Here is a 21,023-nt window from a genome sequence, read left to right as displayed (position 1 = left end):
GCACTGAAAAGTCAACTGAGCTACTCAACAGCTGGAGAATGAGAAGTACCATTAAGTCTTTTCAGCTGCTTCCCAAATTTTTCTGAGTTAAAGACACACTAACGACTGCACTTTACAGCACGGCCAGAGCAGGCTGCTCTCACTTTAAGGCAAATTTTAGACTGAATCAAGCCCTGTTCCAAGTTCTCAGGTCTCTTACTCTTGCTCCTCACTTGACTGAGTTGGTTTATACCAAGGAAAATAATTAAATCACCCCTTTCAGGAGTTCACCTGGACCCAGTTAATGTAAAGTCACATTTTAGCCTGGAAACTACAACCCTCAGCTCAGCCACCCAAAACCACCCTGCAGGAGTCACTCACAGCCTAAGCAGATCCAAGGGCAGGATTAGGCCAGAGGAAAATTCCAACCCCCCTAAACACGTCACAGGGCTGTTTTGTGTGAAGGAGGAGCAGACAAATGTCAAGTTCACCAATTCAGGAATTTAATCTGTGCACCCAAACCAGTTTTTTTTCATAGCAGACCTTCCAGGCAGAGCAAATGGTTTGCTGAGTGCACCAGCAAGGAAGGAACACAGGGAAGGGGTTCAGGTTAGTTCTGTCCTAAATAGTTTGAGTGGAATCCACACCTTAGTGTGCCAGAACTGAACTTCAGATACAAGCAAATTTTCAAGCTGAATTGAGAGCACTTGCAGCTGTTCCTGCAGCTATTCCTGGTGCTCCCTGGTACTTCTGAGAGCACATTTTTCAGCAGGGAATGTCTCCTGTTGCTATGCAGATGAGCACTGACACAGAAAACACGGAAAGCAGACATTCTCCCAGTGCTATCCATTACAAAGCAGGCAGAGATTTTTCACTAGCTTTCTTGGCAAAGTATTTTAACTAAAAATGCAATTTTCAAGTGCTTTTTAAAGCAGTAACAGGAGCATGTGATATCACGGAGCCATTCCTTGCTCCACGCCTCAATCCTCATTTTTTGGGTCTGCAGATTCACTTGGATGCATCTCCCTGGGCCAAGTCAGTGGCTTCACTCCGACACCAACCTTGGAGGCTGTGAATTGGAGGAAGGAATTGAAATTCCTTGCTAAAAATAGCAGGCTTCCAACCCCAATGAGCTCATACCTTGAGGAATTCTGTTATACAGTCTGTCAACTGCTTGTGTCCTTGGATGTTTAACTCCAGCTCGTAAAATTTAGACACCAGTTTAGATTCTCTGCCACACTGGTTGCAGCTGGGATGGGAAAGAAGACAAAAAATATATCTGAGGATAGGGCTCATGTGCTGGGGCTCCCAAGCCTTTAGTAAAATATTCCTTGAATAAAAAAGTGAAGTCAGGGCTAAAGGAGATTCACACCTCCACACCATAAAAGCTCCAGCAGAAAGTTTAAACGGCTTAACAGAACCTACCAGGACCTGTCACAACTCGCATGCACCATTTTGTACTGTTTTTAAGGTGAAATTCACAGCTCTAAGAACACAGGAATGAAAATACAACACCCAGGATGCTGTTTTCTGGCTGCAGGACTTACCACTCCATCAACTCACTTGCAGGTTTTGTTGGAAAATTCTCATTAAAGGAGTAAAAGCAGCTGGAGAACTGTCACAGCAATACCACACACACAAGAACAAGAAAGGAAAAGGCAAATATTTCTCAGAAAGTGTTTCTGCTGCAACTTAACTGCCTGCTCTGGTTGTTGGGAAGATCTTCCCCTCCCAGATCCTTCTAAAAATTTAAGTATTTACAGAAAGGGTCTTCCCAAAATGATTACTTTTTTATTTTATTATTACTTACACCGTGACATACGCATACTCTCCACAGAACTGCTTTTGCACAATGTTCCGGACAGCTGGGTTTTTCTGTTTGGATAACGTGTCTTCCAGCAGGGACATGAACAGCTTGGAGAACTCCTGGGCATCCTGAAAGAGAAAACCAAGTTCATTAACAATCCACCACAGCACAATCCCAACCCTGTCACTAATTCACTGCTAATTACCCCAAGCCCTCCCACAGGCTGCGCCAAGGCTCCGTGCATGGCATGGAAAATAAAGACCAGGCAGGAGAACTACAGAAAACAGAGGAATCTGGCTAAAAGGAGCGTGAGGCCCTCAGTGTGGGAGCACAGCAGGAGCTGCCCTGGCTCCCTGCCAGCCCTGCCAGGGGCTTTGACTTCTGCCCCGCTCCTCCCAGGATTCTGGAAAGGATAAAAACCCTCCTGTGGAGCTTTCAAGCCCCTTGATCCTCATTTTTGCAGCTGTTCCCTGCTCACATCTGAGGTGAGAAGAGAAATAAAAATACCCCAAAAATGAGAAGCTGCCCTATGGGTGATCCTGGCAATGCTCCAAAGCCTCCCCACACCCAGCTTGGCCTTTCTCTCCCACCCTGGTTCTCTTCTTCCAAAAACAAACAGGTTTTGGCCTCTCTCAGCTGCCCTTTGGTGTCCCTGGTCAGCTTCCTTCCCCTCCTGACCCTCCCAAGGAAACATCTGCCAGTGCTCCAGCTTTTCCTCCAAAACCTCCCATTACCTCTCCAGGAGGATTTCCAGCCACGCCCCTCTCAAACTCCCTCCAGCTGCAGCCCCACAGGGCCCTGCAGCACTCCCCTCCCACACACTGCCCTGGGGTCCTGGCTGGCTCCTGCTCATCCTCCTCACCCCAGGGAGGGCCCTTTCACCGTCCAGTCCCCACCCCCGGGAGGAGCAGCCCAAGGAACACCTGCAGAAGGACTCTCACTGCAGCTCTGGCTCCCACCTGGCCCCATCCCATTGCTCCTGGTCTTCATCCCACCGCTCCTTTGGCTCCTCCTGATCTTCTGCACTCATCACCTCCTAGCCTCATTCCATTGCTCCCTGTGCGCCTCCTTACAACCTTGTACTCATCCCATTATTTCATGTCCTGATCCTATCACTCCCTGGGCTCCTCCTGATCTCCCTGTCTCCATCTCACTGCCCCTGGGCTCCTCCTTATCTCTGCATCATCATCCCATTGTTCCATGTCCTGATCCCATCACTCCCAGGGCTCCTCCTTGTCTCCCTGGCCCCATCCCATCACTCCATGCTCTCATCCCTTACTCCCTGGACTCCTCCCAATCTCCTTGGCCTCATTACATTGCTCCTTAGCCCCATCCCATCATTCCCTGGGTTCTTCCTATCTCCCTGTCCTCATCCCATTCCTCCTGATCTCAGTGTCCCCATCACATCACTCCTTGGACTCCTCATCTCCCTGGCCTGACCCATTGTTCCCTGGGCTCTTCCTGATGCCTCTGTGCCCCTGACATCCTGCTCCCCTCCTGTTTGTCCCCTGCACTCTGGAGGGGGCCCACCTCCTCCTGTATGTTTGCACCCAGAAGCCAGGCCCAGCTGGAGCTGCCCAGTGACTGTCCAAGGGTGATTCCCAGCTTCTGGAAATGTCCAGAATCATGTCAGGAATCCCCTCCCACACACCTGCTGCTGCCCCGTGTCCAGCCCCAGCGCCTTGACAAAGCCTGAGGGGTCGATGTAGCGCCGCTTGCTGTTCTGCAGCAGAGCAAACAGGTACTGCAGGTGCTCACAGATGGTCTGGGGCTCATAGTCTGGGGAAAACACAAGGCACAGCAGGAACTGAGGGTGAGAAGGGATCGCTCCAAGTGCTTCACCAGCCACTAAAAGTGATGGGGCTGGAAGGTAGTTTGAGTTGTCAGGAAAACTGAAGTGAATCATGTAGGTGATGATGGCAAATCCCAGCACAAGACAAAGAGAGATTAATTTAGGTTGGAAAAAACCCTTAGGATCATCAAGTCCAACTGTAAATATTTATATTCTGCAACTTTCAGTTGGAGAGGGTGGAGCCAGGCTCTGCTCCCAGGGAACAAGGGACAGAATGAGAGGAAAAGCCCTTGAGTTGCATCAGGGGAGATCTAGGTTCATTATTACGAAAAATTTCCCCATGGAAAGGGTAGTCAGACACTGAACAGGTTGCTCAGGGCAGTGGTGAAGTCACCATTCCTGGAAGTGCTATAGAACTGTCTGGATGTGGCACCTGGGTTAATGATGGGCTTGGCAGTGCGGGGGGAATGGTTGGACTGATAACCTTGGAGATTTCCAACCTTAGGGATTCCATTATTCAATCCTGCAGTGCCCAGCACAAGCTGTGAGTGAAGGGTACACACCATGCACCAATTACCCTGAAAAACAGCCTCTTATTTACCCCAGAAGGTGAAACATCATTCACAACCACCATAAAACAGCAGCAGAGCTGACATGGCTGCAGCGACCCAGAGCCTCCCCAGGGAAAGCACCCAAGAGCAGAAAAAACTGGGAGCTGTAATCCTACCTGGGGCCCAAATTTCAGCCCTGCTGTGGGATAAGTGACAGCACAGACCAGCCCTGACCCTCATGCTCTACCCCCAGCACCACCACTAGACTACTCTGGGAAGCAAGACCAAACCAAAGCATCATTTTCAACCAGCTCAGATCTCGCTCTGATCTAAGACATCACTTGGATTAAGGCTGGTTCATTCCCAAAATCCAGGTGATGGCTCCAAATTAACAGTGCAGCGACGGCACGTACGGCTGTAGCGTCACCCATTAATTCTGATAAACCTTATCCCAGTGTGCGCTTTTAGGAGGAAATCCCTCTCTCCCACACACCTGTGTCCTTTGGAATGCCATCCCCACAGGCTCTGGGGCACAGGTAGAGCGCCTGCCGCAGCTCCAGGTTCAGGAACCACATCTGCAGGAAGGTGTTGACATAGCACGTGGCACCGAGGTTCGTCAGGCCCACGAACGCGTTCTGGGGGGGCAGAGAAAGGGCCAGGAAAGGTCACCTCCCCTCGCCCCCAGGGTCCTCACTGGGCCCTGGGGGTGGGGGTCGAGGTTACCTTCTTACGGCGCTCACAGTTGGGGTCATCGATGTTGTGGAAGCTGTTCTCGTCGATCTCGCCCAGCCACACGTGCTCCCCAATGCCCACCAGGCAGTTGGGGTTCCCCCGGCAGTTCCTCCTGGGAAGCCAGACCCCAGCTGTCACCCCCGTGTCCCCTGGGAGCTGGGAGGGGTGACACTGGGGACATGGGGAAGCACACAATGTTGAATGGGACGAGACATGGAACACTCCCCCCCACCAAAAACAGCGGTCGTGAGTGATGAAGGAGGTGGAGAACCAGAGGGGTTTTTAGATAAAAAAGGGGACCCTAGGAGCGAGTATGGGACCAAGGAGGCTCCCTTTATCTGGGAAGCCAGGCAGGGACACAGCTTGCCCCAGCTCCAGGGTGAGTGCCATATATTCAGGCAAGGAGATGGGTTCCCTACAGCCCACAGGGATCCCCTATAAATGGAGATCCAGGCAGAGAGAGGGGTCCCTACAGCCCCAGGGTTATCCTATAAATGGGGAGGGACAAACAAGGAGAGGGGCTCCCCTATATCTGAAGAGCCCAGCAACAACGGGACCCCCACAATACCAGAGTGGTGCCCTGTACCTGCTGAGCCAGGCTGGGAGGAGGGACCCCACCACCCCAGGGGAGCTCCCCGACATCTGAGGAGCCAGAGAATGAGAGGGGTTCCCCCACAGCTTGGGCGGGGATCGGTCCCCTATGTGTGAGCAGAGAGACAGAGGTTCCCCACCAGTCCAAGGGAGGCCCCTGTATCAGGGGAGCCACACAAGGAGGCCGTGCTGAGAGCCGCCCCAGCCCCGGGGAATGCGGGTCCCCCGGAAAGGAACACGGGGGAGCCTCCACCGACCCCGCGGGACCTGGGGAGGGGAAGGGAACGCCCCGCGCCTCCTGGCGGGAGGGAACACGGAGGGACCCCAGATCCCAAGCGCGCTGTGGGGGTGCTGGGTGGCCGGCCCGACCCCGTGGTACCGGCAGGCGCCGCGCTGGCAAGGCTCCAGCCGGACGCGGTAGGCCGCCTCGATGTGCTCCTGCGCCACCGCCTCAGGCGGCACCGTCTCGGTCCAGCGCCACGCCGCCTTCTCCAGCTGCAGCCGTGGCGCCATCGCTCCCGCCGGCGTCCCGGGGCTAACCCTGCCCGGCCCGCTCCTTGCCCCGGTCCTTGTCCCGGTCCCGGCCCGGTCCCGATCCCGCCCGGCCCCTCCCGCCACCGTCAGGGCCGGTGACGCCACGAGCGCGACGCGGTGACGGCGCGAGGCGCTGACGTTAGCGGGCGCGACGCGCGGAGCCGCGACTTCCGCCACAGGGGCGGGGCTTGGGCGCGCCAGGTGCGCGCTCGCGCCCGGGGGGCGGGGCTTGAGCCAGTCGGGGGCGTGGCTTAGCGCTGCCAGCCTCGTGGGGTGTGCGATCCCCGGGAGGGGGTGTGGCCTGTGCGGGACGGGGGCGGGACTCGCTCGCCATGGGGGCGGGGCCTGTGGCTGGGTCCCATCGAGCCCCCCAGAGCCCCCCCAGAGCCCCCCAGACCCCTCTGTCCCCCGTGTCATTCCCATGCACCCCCATACCGCAGCCCGGAGCCCCGAACCCCCACACCCCCGCACCTTATCCCGCTCCTACACCACACCCCCGCACCCCAATCCTGTAACCCTTCCGTACCGCACCTCCCGCACCCCCACACCGTGCCCCCCAAATCACCCCGCTACACCGCCTTCTGCTACACCCCCACAGCACCCCCGAAACATCTCGCTCATGCCACATCCCCGCACCCCAATGCCAAAGCCCCCCTATATCCCGACAGCACCCCCGAAGCCTTTTGTTCCCATGCCGTGGCTCCTGTCCCCCCACACTGCCCCGGCGCACCCCCAAACACAGCAGCAGCACTGGTTGTCTCTCCTTTAATAGCTGTCCCCGCGGGGGGGTCCCTGCCAGCACCCCGATTGTCCCTCGCGCCCCCACCCCGGCAGCCCGGCCGCCCCGACTCCGCTTCGGGCTCCGCTGCTAGGGGGGTGTAAACATTTTTGGGGGTCCCGGCCCCCCCCCGGAGTCACCCCGGGGCAGCGAAGCACCGTTTTCTCCTGGTGGGTTTTTTTTTTTTGGAAAATAATAAAATTCGCCAAATTTCCCCCAAACTGTGTTTCGGGGGTGGGGGTTAGGAGGGGCAGGGGGGCACAGGGGAGCCCCCCACGGCCCCGTGCCGGAGGTCAATGGGGTGCCGGGGGATCCCGGCAGACTCCAGCGCCAGTCCCCGCACGCACCCCGAGAGCCCGGAGCTGAACTTGCCACTGGTCAGGGCGTGGGGGTCAGGGGCACCGCCTGCCGGGGAACACAGGGGGCACTGGGTGGGGGGCAACCGCTGGCCCCACCCATGTCCCAGCCTGGGACACCTGCCCGTGTCAGTCTCGCGTCCCATCAGGTGTCCCCACCCCGTGTCCCACCATGTGTCCCATCCTGCATCCATCCATCCATCCACATCTCTCCCTGCATTCCATCCCCTATTCCACCCCGTCCCACCCCATGTCCATCCCCTGTGCCATCCCATGACTCACCCCATCCATCCCACATTCCCCCCATGTCCATCCCACATCCACCCCATCCATCCCACATCCCCCCCATCCATCCCACATCCACCCCATCCATCCCACATCCCCCCCGTGTCCATCCCACATCCCCCCCGTGTCCATTTGTGTCCCAGCCCATCCACGCCACGCTCCCCCGGTGTCCCCACGTCCCCACGTACCCACGTAGATGCTGCCCTGTGTGTTGGCCATGACGTTGGATCCCGGTGATTCCCCACTCACTGGCTCCTCTCCGTCCACCTGGAGCTGCCCACGCCGGCCCTCTCTGCGGGGCACGGTCAGCACCTGCACCCCAAGCCCACCCCTACCCCCCACGCCCAGCACCCCGCCCACCTTGTCACCGTCACCCGGTGCCACTCGCCGTCATTGATGGGATCTTCAGAGGTGATGGTGGCCTCGCCACTGCCCAGCTGGTACCTGCGGGGGCTCGGTGTCAGTGTGCAGGGCACCTTGGGGGCACCTTGTGGGGCTCACCCGTCACGCCAGGGCACCGCGCTCTCACCTGAACACCAGGTGCCCATCCTTCAACCCGAGGCCAAGGAAATCTTTGGCTTTGCCACCCTCACCGGGCTCCTGTGGGTACAGTGTGAGGTGAGCAGGGGGCACCCGGACCCCCACCCCGCGGGGTCTCACAGCTGGTGCCCTCCCTGTCCCCCTGTCCCCGCTGACCGCGCCGTGCCACAGCAGCAGCCCCTGCGCGCTGCGCGTCCGCAGCTCCAGCTCGATGGTCTCAGGAGCCTCGGGGGGGCTGCAAGGGGAGGGGAGGGGTGGTGAGGGGCAGCACCCAAAAAGGGGGTGATGCCGTGGGGGGAGTGCAGCACCCCAGAAACGGGAGGGTGCCACGGGAGGGGTGCAGCACCCACTCAGGGTGTCCTGCGTCACCCACCCGCGAGGGAAGAGGTGCCCGGGAAGGGCCAGGTAAGATCCGTCCTGGAATGCGGCGCTGAACTGCCCAGGGGCATCTGGGGAAAGATGGGGGGGTCAGGGGGGATGGAAGGAGGGGGCCCCACCTGCATTTTGGGGGGAAAAAGGGGAAATGGGTGAAGGGACCCACCGCCACCACCGCTGCCCTCTTGCCAGTCCTGCTCCAGCTCTGCCAGTGCTGAGCCTGTGGGAGAAGGGGTAAAAGGAGGGCATGCATCCCCTGGGTGTCCCCAAGTGTCCCCCACCATGTCCCCAGATGTCTCCAGATGTTCCCAGGTATCCCCAAGTATTCCCCAAGTGCATATCCTCAACAGTGTCCCCAGATGTCCCCCCTGTTCCCAGGTGGCTTCAGCTATTCCCAAGTATTCTCAAGTATTCCCTGTCGTGTACCCAGGTGTTCCTCTGTGCTCCCAGCCAATCCCCAAGGGTCTCCAGGTACCCCCAGGTGTCCCGCTATGTTCCCCAGGTGTCTCCAAATGTTGTCAGGTGTCCCCATCTGTGTTCCCCCCATGTCCCCAAATGTTTGCCAAGTGTCCCCAAGTGACCTCCTCCCATGTCCCCAAGTGTCTCCCCATGTTCCCAAGTTTCCCTCATGTCCCCACATGTTGCAAACTTTCTCCAAATATCACTCAGAATTTCCAAATGTCCCCAAGTGTGTGTGTCCCTTGTGTCCCTGGGTGTCCCCATGTCTTTCCTTTTTCCCCCTGTGTCCTCCAGTGACCTGAGATGTCCCTCTGCATCTTCAGGTGTCCCCAGGTGTCCCCCTTGCCCTTTCACATGTTGCCCCTCACTGCCGTGTCCCTGCATGTGCCCTGTGTCCCCAGGTGTCCCCCCATGTCCCTTTGCTGTCCCCTCACGGTGCTGGCAGCGGGCCCCACTGTGTCCAGGGGGGCAGTGGCAGGAGCCATGGACACAGGAGCCACCGTGCAGGCAGGGCCGGGAGGGGTGACAGCCTTCGGCCTCCTCCTCCTCCTCCTCCTCCTCACAGTGCAGGCCTGGGGACAGTGGGACACGGTCACTGGGGGTGACAGGTGACAGTGCACTGCACACCTGGGCACGGCCCCCGCAGGGCACACCAGGCACACACACACAGGTGCAGTGCACATGTACAAATGCACACACAACACACGTGCACTGCACACACGCATACACACAGATGTGCAGCACACCCATTCAGTCAGCACACACACACACACACACACACACACACACACACAGTGCACACACACACACACACAGATGTGCAGCACACCCATGCAGTCAGCACACACACACACACACACACACACACAGTGCACACACACACACACACACTGCACACACACACACAGATGTGCAGCACACCCATGCAGTCAGTGCACGCACACACACTCAATGCGCACACACACACACACTGCACACACACACACACAGATGTGCAGCACACACACACACAGTGCACACACACACACACACACACAGTGCACACACACACACACACACACACACAGTGCACACACACACACACACACACAGTGCACACACACACACACACTGCACACACACACACACAGATGTGCAGCACACACACACACAGTGCACACACACACACACACACACACAGTGCACACACACACACACACTGCACACACACACACAGATGTGCAGCACACCCATGCAGTCAGCACACACACACACACACAGTGCACACGCACACACACACTCACAGTGTACACACACACACACACAGATGTGCAGCACACCCATGCAGTCCATGCACACACCACGCTCTCCCAGCCCGTCCCAGCTCTCACCGCGGGTCCCCGGCCGACACGGGGCGTGGTGGCCGCAGGGCCGCACTCCCCGGCTGCGCAGGAACTGCTCCCGCAGCTCCACGCGCTTGCCGCTGATGGACACCTGCAGGGACAGCGCCTGTCACCACCCTGCTGGGACACCACCTCCCGACCGGGACACGGACACGCTCACCCCCCGCCAAGGGGATGCCAGTGAGGGTCCCCTCGCCAGTGAGGGGACATCAACAAGGGGACACCACTGGCACCATCCCCCAGCCACGTGGGTCACTTCCAACCAACGGGACACCAAAGCCAGGTGTCACCAACCCAGAGAGGGAACTCCAACACGGGGACATGAAAGCATGTCACCTCCTCAACAACAGGATCACCTCCCAACCAAGGGGACACCGCCAACTGGGTCATCTTCCCCAGGGGACACCAAGAGGGGTCATTCCCCCTACACGTGAGCATCAGTGGGGGTCAACTCCCTCCCACCTAGGGAGAATGTTCATTCCAGTATGGGGGAAGCCCCTCCACACCTGAGGGGGTCACCTGCCCTCCGAGGGGACACAGGGGGGTCCTCACCTCTCCGATGCAGCCATGGAAGGAGGCGTTGGTGGGGGGGCGCAGGGGGGGCTCGGTGCCCCCCAGGTACAGGGGGCTGCGCAGGTTGAGCCCCTGGCTCTTGCCAGGCGAGGAGCGTTTCACCGGGGCAGCATCATCCACCACCAGTGTCCCATCCTTGTGAACCCGTTCAGCTGTCACCCGGTGCCACTGGCCCAGGGCCACCGGCTCTGCGCTCCGCAGCACTGCCGGGCCTGTGAGGAGGGGGGCTGCTGTTATGGGGGGCACTGGGGGACGACCAGGGATGTGAGTCAAGTCCTTGGGGACCAGAAAGACTCCCAAGGATCCCAGTGACATTTGGGAACCCCGATGGTGCCAGGGGACCCCACTGTGGCTCAGGGACCTCTTTCACGCCAGTGAACCCTGGTAATGCCGTGTCACCCCCTGACTCCCACGCTCCACGGTGCAGCCTTTCCACAGTGCCCCTTGCCCTGTGCTACCCACCTGAGCCCAGCTCGTAGCGGAACTCGACGTGACCACCAATCATGGCCAAGGCCACAAAGTCCTCCACAGGGGTGGCTTTGCCAGCGCTGAAGAGCAGGAGCCCGTCGGGTGCCAGCGGCAGGAACTCAACCTCCAGCCGCAGCTCATGGTGCACGTTGGTGAGGGGTGGGTACGAGACAAAGGCTCCCTCCTCATCGAACGAGGGCACGTTCACCACTTCACCTGCACATCCCAGACAGTGTGTGGGACCTCCAACTCCATCCTCAGAGCAACATCCATCCCCAGCCTCTATCCCCAACCTCCAACCCTACAGTGGGACCCAATGCCCCACCCCTTGGTGAGACCCAACCTACATCCCCAGGGTGGTGCCCAGCCCCACCCCATCCCCATGTCACCACGGTGGTTCCAGCCATGTCCCCATCTCCCTGGGAGGTCCTCACCCCCTCCCCATGTCCCAAGACGGTGCCAGCTGTGCCTCAGCTGTGTCACTCACCCTTGGTGCACCTCTCCCCAGTCTTGCCCAGGTGGCAGCGGCAGCTGTAGCCCTGCCCATCCGGCCGGTTGACGCAGGTGGCATCAGGCCCACACGCCTCTGTGGGGTGAGAAGCCATGAGCAACCATTCTGAAGGGACCTGGGATGATGTCCCCATGGAGGGAATGGTGTCACCTACCTGGGTGACAGTGCAAAGCCTGCGAGTACTCGCAGTTGCTGCCGGTGAAGCCGTGGGGACATCGGCAGACGTAGGTGCCACTCTCATCGTCCTGGCACACGCCGCCGTTCTGGGTGAGAGGGGACCTGGGTGTCAGCAGTGGGCAGGGATGGGTGGGCATCACCTCCTCCCCTCCATCCTCACCTGGCACGGCTGGTCCTGGCAGGTGGGACAATTGGTGACACCGTGTGCCTGGAGGTCCATGTCCCCAAAGGCCACCTCTTCCCCTTGGATGCGGAGCTGGCGCACACAGCCTGTGGGGTGGTGGAGATGAACAGAACTGTCACATGATGCCCAGTGTCCCCTCACCCCGGTGCCCCCCAAAACCCCTCACTCACCCATGAAACCCCGGCTGAGCCCCGTCTTTGCCACAGCGCTGATGTCGGGGTACCCGCCCAGGTACAGCTCCTCGTTCAGATCCAGCCCTTGGAACCTCCCCTGCAGGCACAAGAGGGTGGGCACCACCTCCAGCCCCCTGACCCCGCCTGCCCCTGGGTCCCCAGACCGGTACCTGGGAGGTGCCGTTCACGGTGGGGTGCCCCTGCAGCCCCAGGGAGCCCCAGGTGAGGTTGCGGAGCAGCCGCACCGTGTGGTACTCGCCCAGCCGCAGCGCTGTGGGGTGACGGATGGTGGCCATGCCCGAACCAGCATCAAACCTGATTTTTTGGGGGTACATGGGGTGTGGGTGGGTGCTGGCACCCATCTCCCACCTCTCCCATAGCACCCACTCATAGGTCTCACCTAAATTCGGGGCGTCCACCCACCAACCCAAAAGAGATGAAGTCGGCACCGCTGTTTTTCCGCTGCCCGTTGTAGAGGAGAAGCCCTGAGGGGTGGCAGGGGATCAGATGGGATAGTTCCCATCCTGAGGTGGGGGACACATCCTAGGGGACTCCAAAATCCTCCCAGAATGGAGGAGAAACCTCCCATAAACTGGAGGCTCTCAGATGAATAGAGAACGGGAGATAAAGGATGGCAAGCAGAGCATGAAGGGAGGGGAGGATGAAAGCCGAGAAGGGAAAATTATGGAGGGGACATGAAGGGGGACACAGAGGACACGTGGAGCACACGGGCTCACCATCAGCAGCATCAGGTCGGAAGGTGATGAGGATCTCAAACCTCTTGTAGGCGTCCTTGATGGTGGGCAGGGGGAGGAAGGAGCGGGGCGACTGCCCAAAATAGGGGACCACGTGCTCTGCAGGGATGGGGAGGTGAGGAGGGGCAGGGCATGCCACCCCCACTCCCATCCATCCATCCGTCCCTCTGTCTGTCCTCACCTTGGACCTTCAGCACGTAGTAAGCTGTCTGCTGGCCGCGGTGGTTGGAGGCCACGCAGGTGTAGACGCCAGCATCCTCGGGGCGCACAGCTGGCAGTGTCAGCACATTCCCCTGCACCCTGGCACCTGCCGGCAGCTCCCCCTCCAGCTGTGCCACAGCAGAGGGGAGTCAGCACCCACGAGCAGCCCCCACAACCCTGCCCACCACCACCCTCCACCCCTCCAGCACACCTTGCTCCAGGTGATCTCTGGCACCGGGAAGCCAGACGCCAAGCACGGCAAAACAGCTGCTGATCCAAGGGACACCTCCTTCACCTCTGGCTGCCCAGCGATTTGAGGAGCAGCTGGGGACACACAAAAGCGTCACCACCTGGCAGTGACACAGCGTGTGTCCCCAGCTGTGCATCCCTGTGCTCACCTTGCACGTGGAGGATGACGTGGGACTGGACAGTGCCCACGGCGTTGGTGGCGGTGCAGCGGTACTGCCCAGCATCCGCCCGCTCCACCTGCTCGATGGTGAGGGTGCCAGCACGGATCAGCACCCCGGGGCGGATGCGACCCCCCACCTTGCTCCAGGTGACATGGGGACGGGGTTCCCCCAAGCCCAGGCACTCCAGCTCCACTGTTGTCCCTGCCAGCACCGTCTGCACCGCGGTCCGGATGTTGATCAGGGCCCTGGGGAGAGCTTGGGGGACAGTGGGGATTTGGGGTGAACCCCTGGTACAGGGAGGCATTGAGGCCTGGCACCAGAGAAGGAGACGGGGAGAAATGGGGTTCCTGAGGGGATGTGGAACAATTGGGGTGGCTGCGGGAATGGGGAGAGGTCAGAGGTGTTGGGAGTCCTTGTGAGCATGGGGAGACACGGGGGGTACCAGGGTGGTCACGGGTGTGGGAAGAGACAGGGGGCACTGGAGTGTCTGTGAGTGTGGAGACCGATTGTGTCAGGGTGTCCACAGGCATGGGGAAGGGTTGGGGGTACTGGGGTGCCTGCAGGCTTGAAAAGAGATTTGGGGTCACAATGGTCATTGGGGGGTATCAAGGTGCCTGTGTGTGTAGGGGAATGGAAGGTGCTGGGGTGCCCCTTGATGGCAGGACATGAGGGCCCCAGGGTGCCCTTGGTGGTGGGGGACAGCTCAGGGGGTTGGGGGTGTGCCCTGGTGCCAGGGTGATGCTCCTACCCTGGACAGTGAGGGTGGCTCTGTCCTCTGCCTGCCTTCCTGGGGCAGTGGCCCGGCACACGTACACGCCTTGTGCCCCCGAGGCCAGCTCTGGCATCCTGCAGGGACACAGCCAGGGTGAGGGACCCCATGGGGGACCAGTGTGGGGGTCCCACCTCCCTGTCCCGTGTTCCTTACCGGAGCACCCCGTCCCGCATGCTGTGCGTGGGGGGCAGCTCCCCACCTTCCTTCAGCCACTCCACATGGGCACGGGGGTCCCCGGAGACAGAGCAGGTGAATTCGGCAGTGCCACCCACCCCCTTGACGAGGCTCTCTGGTGTCACCCGCACCACCAAAGGACCGCCAGCAACGTCCCCACCTTCACCAGCATCACCTGAAAGGGATGCAGAGCCCCGGTGGTACCCAGAGGCACTTGCATCACCCCTGTGGGATGCAGAGCCCCGGTGGTACCCAGCAACACCAGGACAAGCGGGGTGGGATTTAGACCCAGCAGCACCACCCAGGTGGGATGTGGAGCCCCAGCAGTGCCCCTCAGCACCAGGACTGCTTGGGCAGGATGCAGAGCTCCGAGGGCAGCCGGCAGCGCTGCCAGCACCCAGTGTGGAGCACCAATGGCACCCAGGCCAGGGGTGGGCTCACCATGAACAGCCACACGGGCAAAGGCCTCGGCGGTGCCGATGCGGTTGGTGACGAGGCAGCGGTAGGTGCCGGTGTCAGCAGGGGCCGCGGGGCCGAGGCGGAGGAGGCCAGCACGGTGGGCCACGCGTGTCGAGAGGCTGCCGTTCACCTTGTCCCAGGTGTAGTGCAGCGGGGGGGTGCCGTGGGCCAGGCACTGCACCTGCAGCGTGCCACCCGCCTGCACCGCTGTGTCCTCCGGCACGATGGTGGCATAAGGAGGTGCTGCGGGATGGGTGGAACCCTCAGCCACGATGGGGCCAGGAACGGGTCAGTGGGGCAAGGAGGGTGCTGGTGAGGGGTGTGGGGGTTGGTGGAGATGGGTGTGTGTTGGGATGGATGAGAGTTGGATGGAGCCATGAGGAAGAGAGGGAAGGAGAGATATGAGCAGACATGGAGAGATGGGTTTGAGCTGGGATGGATGAGCCGGGGATGGATCCACAGTGAACGGATAGATGGATAGATAAGAGAGCAGAGATGGAGAGAGATGTGCACAGGGATGGGACAAGCAGGTGGACACACCCACGGGAAGGGCTGGTGATGGAGTTTGACAGGAGCATGAGAGAGGAGGATGGGTGCTGCAATGGAGCGAGGATGGTCCCGTGAGGAAGAGCTGGGTGTAAGGGTGGAAGTGGCGATAGAGGTGGCCACATGCAGAGGAAGGATGGGTGATGGCCACAGTGGAGGTGGCAGCAGGAACCCAGGGGCACCACAACCCCCTGATGTCCCCTTCTTACTCTCCACATCGAGGGTGACGAAGACTTCGGTGGAACCGACAGGGCTGGTGGCGTTGCAGATGTACTGGCCCGAGTCCTGCTGCGCGGCACGAGGGATAACCAGGCTGCCGTTCACCACGCGGTGCTGCCAGGGCAGGGGTGCCCGCAGCTTGGACCACTCGATCCGGGGCACTGGGTCACCTAGGACCGCACCACGGTGTCACGTACTGCTGAGGACATCCCTTCTCCAGCACCGTCCTCCAGGCTCCCCATACCTCTGGCCATGCAGTGCAGCGTGGCAGTGTCCCCGGCCACCACGGTGACAGTAGATGGAGCGGTGACCTCGGGGGCCCCAGGGTGCCGCTGCGCTGACTCCACTGTGACATCCACCCGCGCCTGCGCCGAGCCCAGCGCGCTGTGTGCCGTGCACACGTAGGTCCCGGCGTGCTCCGGCTTGGCTGGGGAGAGCTGGGGGGGACAGGGTGGGGTGAGCACCCGGCACTGTCCGGTGCCCCATGGTGCCCCATGGTGCCCCATGGTGCCCCTGGGTGCCCCCTCACCTGCAGGATGGCCTGGCTGTCCATGTGCAGCAGCGTCTGGTGCTCCACCTTCTGCCGGGAGCCCAGCCGGCTCCAACGTACCAGTGGCCGTGGCTCACCCCGGCCCAGGCACTCCAGGCTCAGGGATTTGCCCTCCTTCACTGTCACAGGGCCTGGTGGCATCACTGACACCACAGGGGCACCTGGAGAAGGAGGAGGGCATTGGGGTGGGGATAGGGACACCACCATGAAGGGCACCTGGAAGGTGCCATAGGGGCACCCATCACCCTGGGAGCATTGGGAGCGCAGGAGGAAATGAGCATGTGTGTATGGATGGGGACACAACATCTCAACATCTCTGAAGCCCGTGGAGGACATCTGCATGGGGATGGGGACATTGCACCTGGAGCATATGGAGGACATGGGGATGGGAACGCCAGTGCCCTGGGGACACTTGGAGCACATGGAGACAGTGACAGGACAGCCCTGGCCACCTCATACCTTGCACCATGAGGTTGACGACGCTGCTGGCAATGCCGAAGCGGTTGGAGGCCACGCAGTGGTAGGCGCCCTGGTTGCCCACATGGGCACTGGTGATGGAGATGACTGAGCCATTGGCACTGATCTTCACATTGTCTGGGCAAGGAGGAGCCATCAGCACCAGGGCCACCCTGGGGGCCATGCCAGGGCCACCCTGGAGACTGCCATACCTTGGAAGTGTTGGCCAGGCCCCATGCGCCAAGTGATGTTGACAGGCCGGGCGCCATCGTGGATGCGGCACTTGAAGGTGGCATCTTCTCCTGGTGCCACTGCCATGCTGTGTGGGTCGATGGAGATGATGGGGCTCTGCAGACCTGTGGGGACAAAAGGACAGAGAGGCCACGAGATCACTCACATCACCCATTTCCCCTCAACATCCTCCCTCCCCCTGTGGCTGCACTCACGGTAGCTGGAGCTGTCACGGGAGGTGACAGTGACAGACACAGCGGCCTCGCGGGACCCGCTGCTTGTGTCAGCCCGGCACACGTACTCTCCCGAGTCAGCCACCGAGAGCTGTGACAGCCGCAGCCGGGACCCCGAAATCTGGGGACATCGTAACAGAAGGTGGTGGCATCACTCAGCCATGCACAGCAACCACCATCCCCCACCCCATCCGTGTCCCCACTCACCTGGTGCTTGGCTGGGAGGGCCCCACCGCGCTTGTACCAGGTGATGATGGCCTGTCCCTGGCCAGCCACCACGCAGTCCAGGTCCAGAGTCTGTCCCTCGGTGACAGAGGACGCTGAGGACTCAATGCGGATGGGTGGCGTGATGCCGGTGGCTGCAGGGGCAGGGTTGAGGGTGAATGGCCCCAGTGGTCCCTGACACCAGTGGGAGCCTGTCCCCTGGAGGGTGGCACTCACAGTGGGATGGGTTGTCTCCATCATCAATGGTGACAATGAGGGACGTCTCCTGTGTGACACCACCTGATGTCACCCGGCACACGTACTCCCCTGAATCGGCTGCTGTCACCTGGGGGATGCGCAGGCGGGTGCCCGACACCTGAGGGAGGAATTGGGGGACAAATCAGCACCGTAGAGCAGGGGAAGGGACAAATTCACATGAATTGTGAGCCTCCCCTGTCCCCTACCTGGTGGCCAACGGGCAGGGAGCCACCACGCTTGTACCACGTCACGGTGGTGGGGCCAGACCCTGCCACCACGCAGTTGAGGTCCAGGGTCTGTCCCTCGGCGATGGCCGAGGACAAGGACTCGATGCGGAGGGGCTGGGAAATGCCAGAGGCTGGGGGAGAACAGGGAAAGGGAACGTTTATCACCAAGGTGACACCAAACAGTCCCCAAGCGCTGCCCTCTCTCACACTCACTGTAATAGGTGTCAGCACTGCTGGGCACGGTGACAATGACAGACGCCTCCTGGGTGACGGTCCCCAGGGTCACCCGGCACACATACTCCCCTGAATCAGCCACTGCCACTTTGGCAAGGCGCAGGCGGGTCCCAGACACCTGGGGACACGACAAGTTGGGGACACATAAGTACCTGATTCAGGGTTGTGGCCTGCTGGGCAAAGCCACCACCCCATGTCCCACCTGGCTGTTTGGTGGCAGAGCCCCATTGCGCCGGTACCAGGTGACATGGGGGTGACCCTGTCCTGCCACCATGCAGTTGAGTTCCAGCGTCTGTCCCTCGCTAATAGCAGCGGAGGAGGTCTCGATCCTCACTGGTGGTGTGACACCGACAGCTGGGGGGTGACAATACGGTCCATGGGGTCACCACTGTGTCCTCACCATGTCCCTGTGTCACCTCTCACCCAACCCCGGTACCGTAAGAGGAGCCAGCGCCAGTCTGGATGGTGATGATGAGGGAGGTCTCATGTGTGACACTGCCTGATGTCACTCGGCACACGTACTCCCCTGAATCGGCTGCTGTCACCTGGGGGATGCGCAGGCGCGTGCCCGACACCTGGAGGGGTGACACATGAGAATGGGGACATAAACCCAACACCACCAAAGTCCCTTTTCCACCCCAAAATGCTCCTCAGTGTCCCCCACCTGGTGCTTGGCTGGGAGGGACCCCCCACGCTTGTACCAGCTGACAGTGGCCTGTCCCTGCCCGGCCACGATGCAGTTGAGGTCCAGGGTCTGTCCCTCGGCCACGGAGGAGGACGAGGACTCAATGCGCACCGGAGGGGTGACACCAACAGCTGGAGACAGAGACAGGAGGGTCCACCCCAAGGACGGCAGCACTGTCCCCCAGCCCTCAGTCACCTCCTCCTGTCCCCACTCACGGTAGCTGCTGGCACTGCTGGGCTGGATGGTCACCATGACGGAGATCTCCTTGGTGGTGGCCTCACTGGTCACCCGGCACACGTACTCGCCCGAATCAGCCGCTGTCACCTGCAGCAGCCGCAGCCGGGAGCCCGACACCTGTGGGGAGGGGACAGAGGGGTCACGGGGGCCATCAGCCCTGGCAAGGGGTCATCTGGGATTGCACAAGGCCACTTAAGCTTGCACAGGGCCACTTTGGGCTTGCATGGGCCACCTGAGCTTATATGGGGTTATTTGGGCTTCCTTGGGGTCACTTGATGAGGTCACTCAGGCTTCCGTAGTCATGGGGCCACCTGCGCCTGCCCAGGACCAGCCAACCTTGCGTGGGGTCTCCAGGACTTGGATGGCCACGTGGTCTCCCCCAGAGCTGTGTCATCCCCGTCCTCCCCGCTCGGTGACATCCCCGCTCCGTGTCCCCTACCTGGTGCTTGGCTGGGAGGGTCCCCCCGCGCTTGTACCAGGTGACAGTGGCCTGTGCAGGGCTGGCAATGACACAGTTGAGGTCCAGGGTCTGTCCCTCGGTCACGGGGGATGACAGGGACGAGGACTCGATACGCAGAGGGGTTGTGCTGCCTGGGGCTGGGGACCAAGATGGGTTAGAGACCAACCACCACCATGTGTGTGACCCTCCCAGGGACACTGGGAATAGTGTCACACCCCATGTGTCACACCCCCTGGGTAACCTGTCCCCACTCACAGTAGGCACCGGCGCTGCTGGGCTGGACGGCCACCATGATGGAGGTTTCCTTGGAGGTGGCCCCGCTGGTCACCCGGCACACGTACTCGCCCGAATCGGCCGCTGTCACCTGCAGCAGCCGCAGCCGGGAGCCCGACACCTGTGGGGAGGGGACATGGGGGTTACTGGGGACACTTGGGCTTCCATGGGGCCACCTGCATCTGCACAGGTCATCTGGGCTTGCCCAGAGCTGCTGGTCAGCTGTATCCACCCTGCTTGGTGACATCCCCTCTCCATGTCCCCTACCTGGTGCTTGGCTGGGAGGGTTCCCCCACGCTTGTACCAGGTGACAGTGGCCTGTGCAGGGCTGGCAATGACACAGTTTAGGTCCAGGATCTGTCCCTCAACCACAGCAGAGGACGGGGAGTCGATGCGCAGGGGAGTCGTGTTGCCTGGGGCTGGGGACCGAGACAGGAGAGTGACAGCAGTGACCACAGCAGGACCTCACCAGCATGGGCACCTGAGCTCTGGCTCAGGGCTATGACACGAGGACGCCCTGGTGCTGCCATCCCCTGTCCCCACTCACAGTAGGCACTGGCACTGCTGGGCTGGATGGTCACCATGACTGCACTCTCCTTGGAGGTGGCCCCGCTGGTCACCCTGCACACGTACTCGCCCGAGTCGGCCGTTGTCACCTGCAGCAGCCGCAGCCGGGAGCCCGACACCTGCGGAGAGGGGACACAAGGGTCACCAGAGCCACCTGGGCTCGCACAGGGCTGTGCATCAACCCCAGCCACACTTTGCATCATCACCCTCTGCGTGCCCTACCTGGTGCTTGGCTGGGAGGGACCCCCCGCGCTTGTACCAGGTGACAGTGGCCTGTCCCTGCCCGGCCACGATGCAGTTCAGCTCCAGGGTCTGTCCCTCGGCCACGGTGGATGAGGATGCCTCGATGCGGACAGGGACACCTGAAGTTGGTGGTCCTGCAGAGGAGCACAGAGCTGTGACCGTCTGTTGGGGACCGCCCGTTCCCTCCAGAGCCCAGTCTCACCATAGGATGAGCCTGATGCAGCCATGACGGTGACAATGACAGATGCCTCCCGGACAGTGGTCCCCAAGCTTGCCCGGCACACGTACTCCCCTGAATCAGCTGCCGTGATGTGGGGGACGTGAAGCCGGGACCCTGAAACCTGCAGTTGGGGACATGCTTTGGTGTCACACAGCAGGGAAC

At 60.7% G+C, this 21,023-nt stretch overlaps 2 protein-coding genes across 11 annotated transcripts in view; both read right to left on the bottom strand.

Annotated features, from left to right (window-relative positions):
- USP48 (ubiquitin specific peptidase 48) overlaps window positions 1-6,149 on the bottom strand; it is a 30,112-nt gene extending 23,963 nt beyond the window's left edge. The window contains exons 1-6 of one of the 5 annotated variants that reach the window (XM_086860472.1): window positions 5,832-6,149; window positions 4,853-4,973; window positions 4,623-4,704; window positions 3,438-3,565; window positions 1,790-1,914; window positions 1,120-1,228 (exon numbers count right to left, since the gene is read on the bottom strand). In XM_086860472.1, the coding sequence (XP_086716598.1) occupies window positions 1,120-1,228; window positions 1,790-1,914; window positions 3,438-3,565; window positions 4,623-4,704; window positions 4,853-4,973; window positions 5,832-5,965 (699 nt within the window). In that variant the 5' untranslated portion in view covers window positions 5,966-6,149. The other 4 variants (XM_086860474.1, XM_086860473.1, XM_086860475.1 and 1 more) reach the window with 4 other exon arrangements.
- A 588-nt stretch (window positions 6,150-6,737) lies between these two features.
- The window catches only part of HSPG2 (heparan sulfate proteoglycan 2), a 36,703-nt gene continuing 22,417 nt past the window's right edge, over window positions 6,738-21,023 (bottom strand). For 5 of the 6 annotated variants that reach the window (XM_086860441.1, XM_086860442.1, XM_086860443.1 and 2 more), the window contains 44 exons: window positions 20,844-20,982; window positions 20,621-20,775; window positions 20,379-20,517; window positions 20,099-20,250; window positions 19,814-19,952; window positions 19,538-19,695; window positions 19,077-19,215; window positions 18,841-18,992; window positions 18,613-18,751; window positions 18,379-18,530; window positions 18,156-18,294; window positions 17,922-18,073; window positions 17,695-17,833; window positions 17,461-17,612; window positions 17,236-17,374; window positions 17,002-17,145; window positions 16,793-16,927; window positions 16,313-16,494; window positions 16,028-16,220; window positions 15,774-15,953; window positions 15,001-15,261; window positions 14,539-14,734; window positions 14,362-14,459; window positions 13,602-13,868; window positions 13,415-13,527; window positions 13,184-13,331; window positions 12,985-13,101; window positions 12,648-12,732; window positions 12,418-12,562; window positions 12,245-12,344; window positions 12,051-12,160; window positions 11,868-11,976; window positions 11,690-11,788; window positions 11,197-11,418; window positions 10,714-10,946; window positions 10,150-10,252; window positions 9,214-9,351; window positions 8,487-8,540; window positions 8,319-8,394; window positions 8,102-8,180; window positions 7,935-8,005; window positions 7,766-7,849; window positions 7,594-7,697; window positions 6,738-7,169 (listed from right to left, as the gene is read on the bottom strand). In XM_086860441.1, coding sequence (XP_086716567.1) covers window positions 7,006-7,169; window positions 7,594-7,697; window positions 7,766-7,849; window positions 7,935-8,005; window positions 8,102-8,180; window positions 8,319-8,394; window positions 8,487-8,540; window positions 9,214-9,351; window positions 10,150-10,252; window positions 10,714-10,946; window positions 11,197-11,418; window positions 11,690-11,788; window positions 11,868-11,976; window positions 12,051-12,160; window positions 12,245-12,344; window positions 12,418-12,562; window positions 12,648-12,732; window positions 12,985-13,101; window positions 13,184-13,331; window positions 13,415-13,527; window positions 13,602-13,868; window positions 14,362-14,459; window positions 14,539-14,734; window positions 15,001-15,261; window positions 15,774-15,953; window positions 16,028-16,220; window positions 16,313-16,494; window positions 16,793-16,927; window positions 17,002-17,145; window positions 17,236-17,374; window positions 17,461-17,612; window positions 17,695-17,833; window positions 17,922-18,073; window positions 18,156-18,294; window positions 18,379-18,530; window positions 18,613-18,751; window positions 18,841-18,992; window positions 19,077-19,215; window positions 19,538-19,695; window positions 19,814-19,952; window positions 20,099-20,250; window positions 20,379-20,517; window positions 20,621-20,775; window positions 20,844-20,982 — 6,195 coding nt within the window. In that variant the 3' untranslated portion in view covers window positions 6,738-7,005. The remainder of the gene's footprint in view (window positions 7,170-7,593; window positions 7,698-7,765; window positions 7,850-7,934; window positions 8,006-8,101; window positions 8,181-8,318; window positions 8,395-8,486; window positions 8,541-9,213; window positions 9,352-10,149; window positions 10,253-10,713; window positions 10,947-11,196; window positions 11,419-11,689; window positions 11,789-11,867; window positions 11,977-12,050; window positions 12,161-12,244; window positions 12,345-12,417; window positions 12,563-12,647; window positions 12,733-12,984; window positions 13,102-13,183; window positions 13,332-13,414; window positions 13,528-13,601; window positions 13,869-14,361; window positions 14,460-14,538; window positions 14,735-15,000; window positions 15,262-15,773; window positions 15,954-16,027; window positions 16,221-16,312; window positions 16,495-16,792; window positions 16,928-17,001; window positions 17,146-17,235; window positions 17,375-17,460; window positions 17,613-17,694; window positions 17,834-17,921; window positions 18,074-18,155; window positions 18,295-18,378; window positions 18,531-18,612; window positions 18,752-18,840; window positions 18,993-19,076; window positions 19,216-19,537; window positions 19,696-19,813; window positions 19,953-20,098; window positions 20,251-20,378; window positions 20,518-20,620; window positions 20,776-20,843; window positions 20,983-21,023) is intronic. The other variant, XM_086860446.1, reaches the window with a different exon arrangement.

This window comes from Cyanistes caeruleus, chromosome 22 (assembly GCF_971803275.1).
Source record: "Cyanistes caeruleus chromosome 22, bCyaCae1.hap1.1, whole genome shotgun sequence".
In the NCBI taxonomy this organism is placed as follows: domain Eukaryota; kingdom Metazoa; phylum Chordata; class Aves; order Passeriformes; family Paridae; genus Cyanistes; species Cyanistes caeruleus.
Note: the sequence above shows the minus strand (reverse complement) of the source record. Positions and strands in the feature narration are given on the sequence as shown.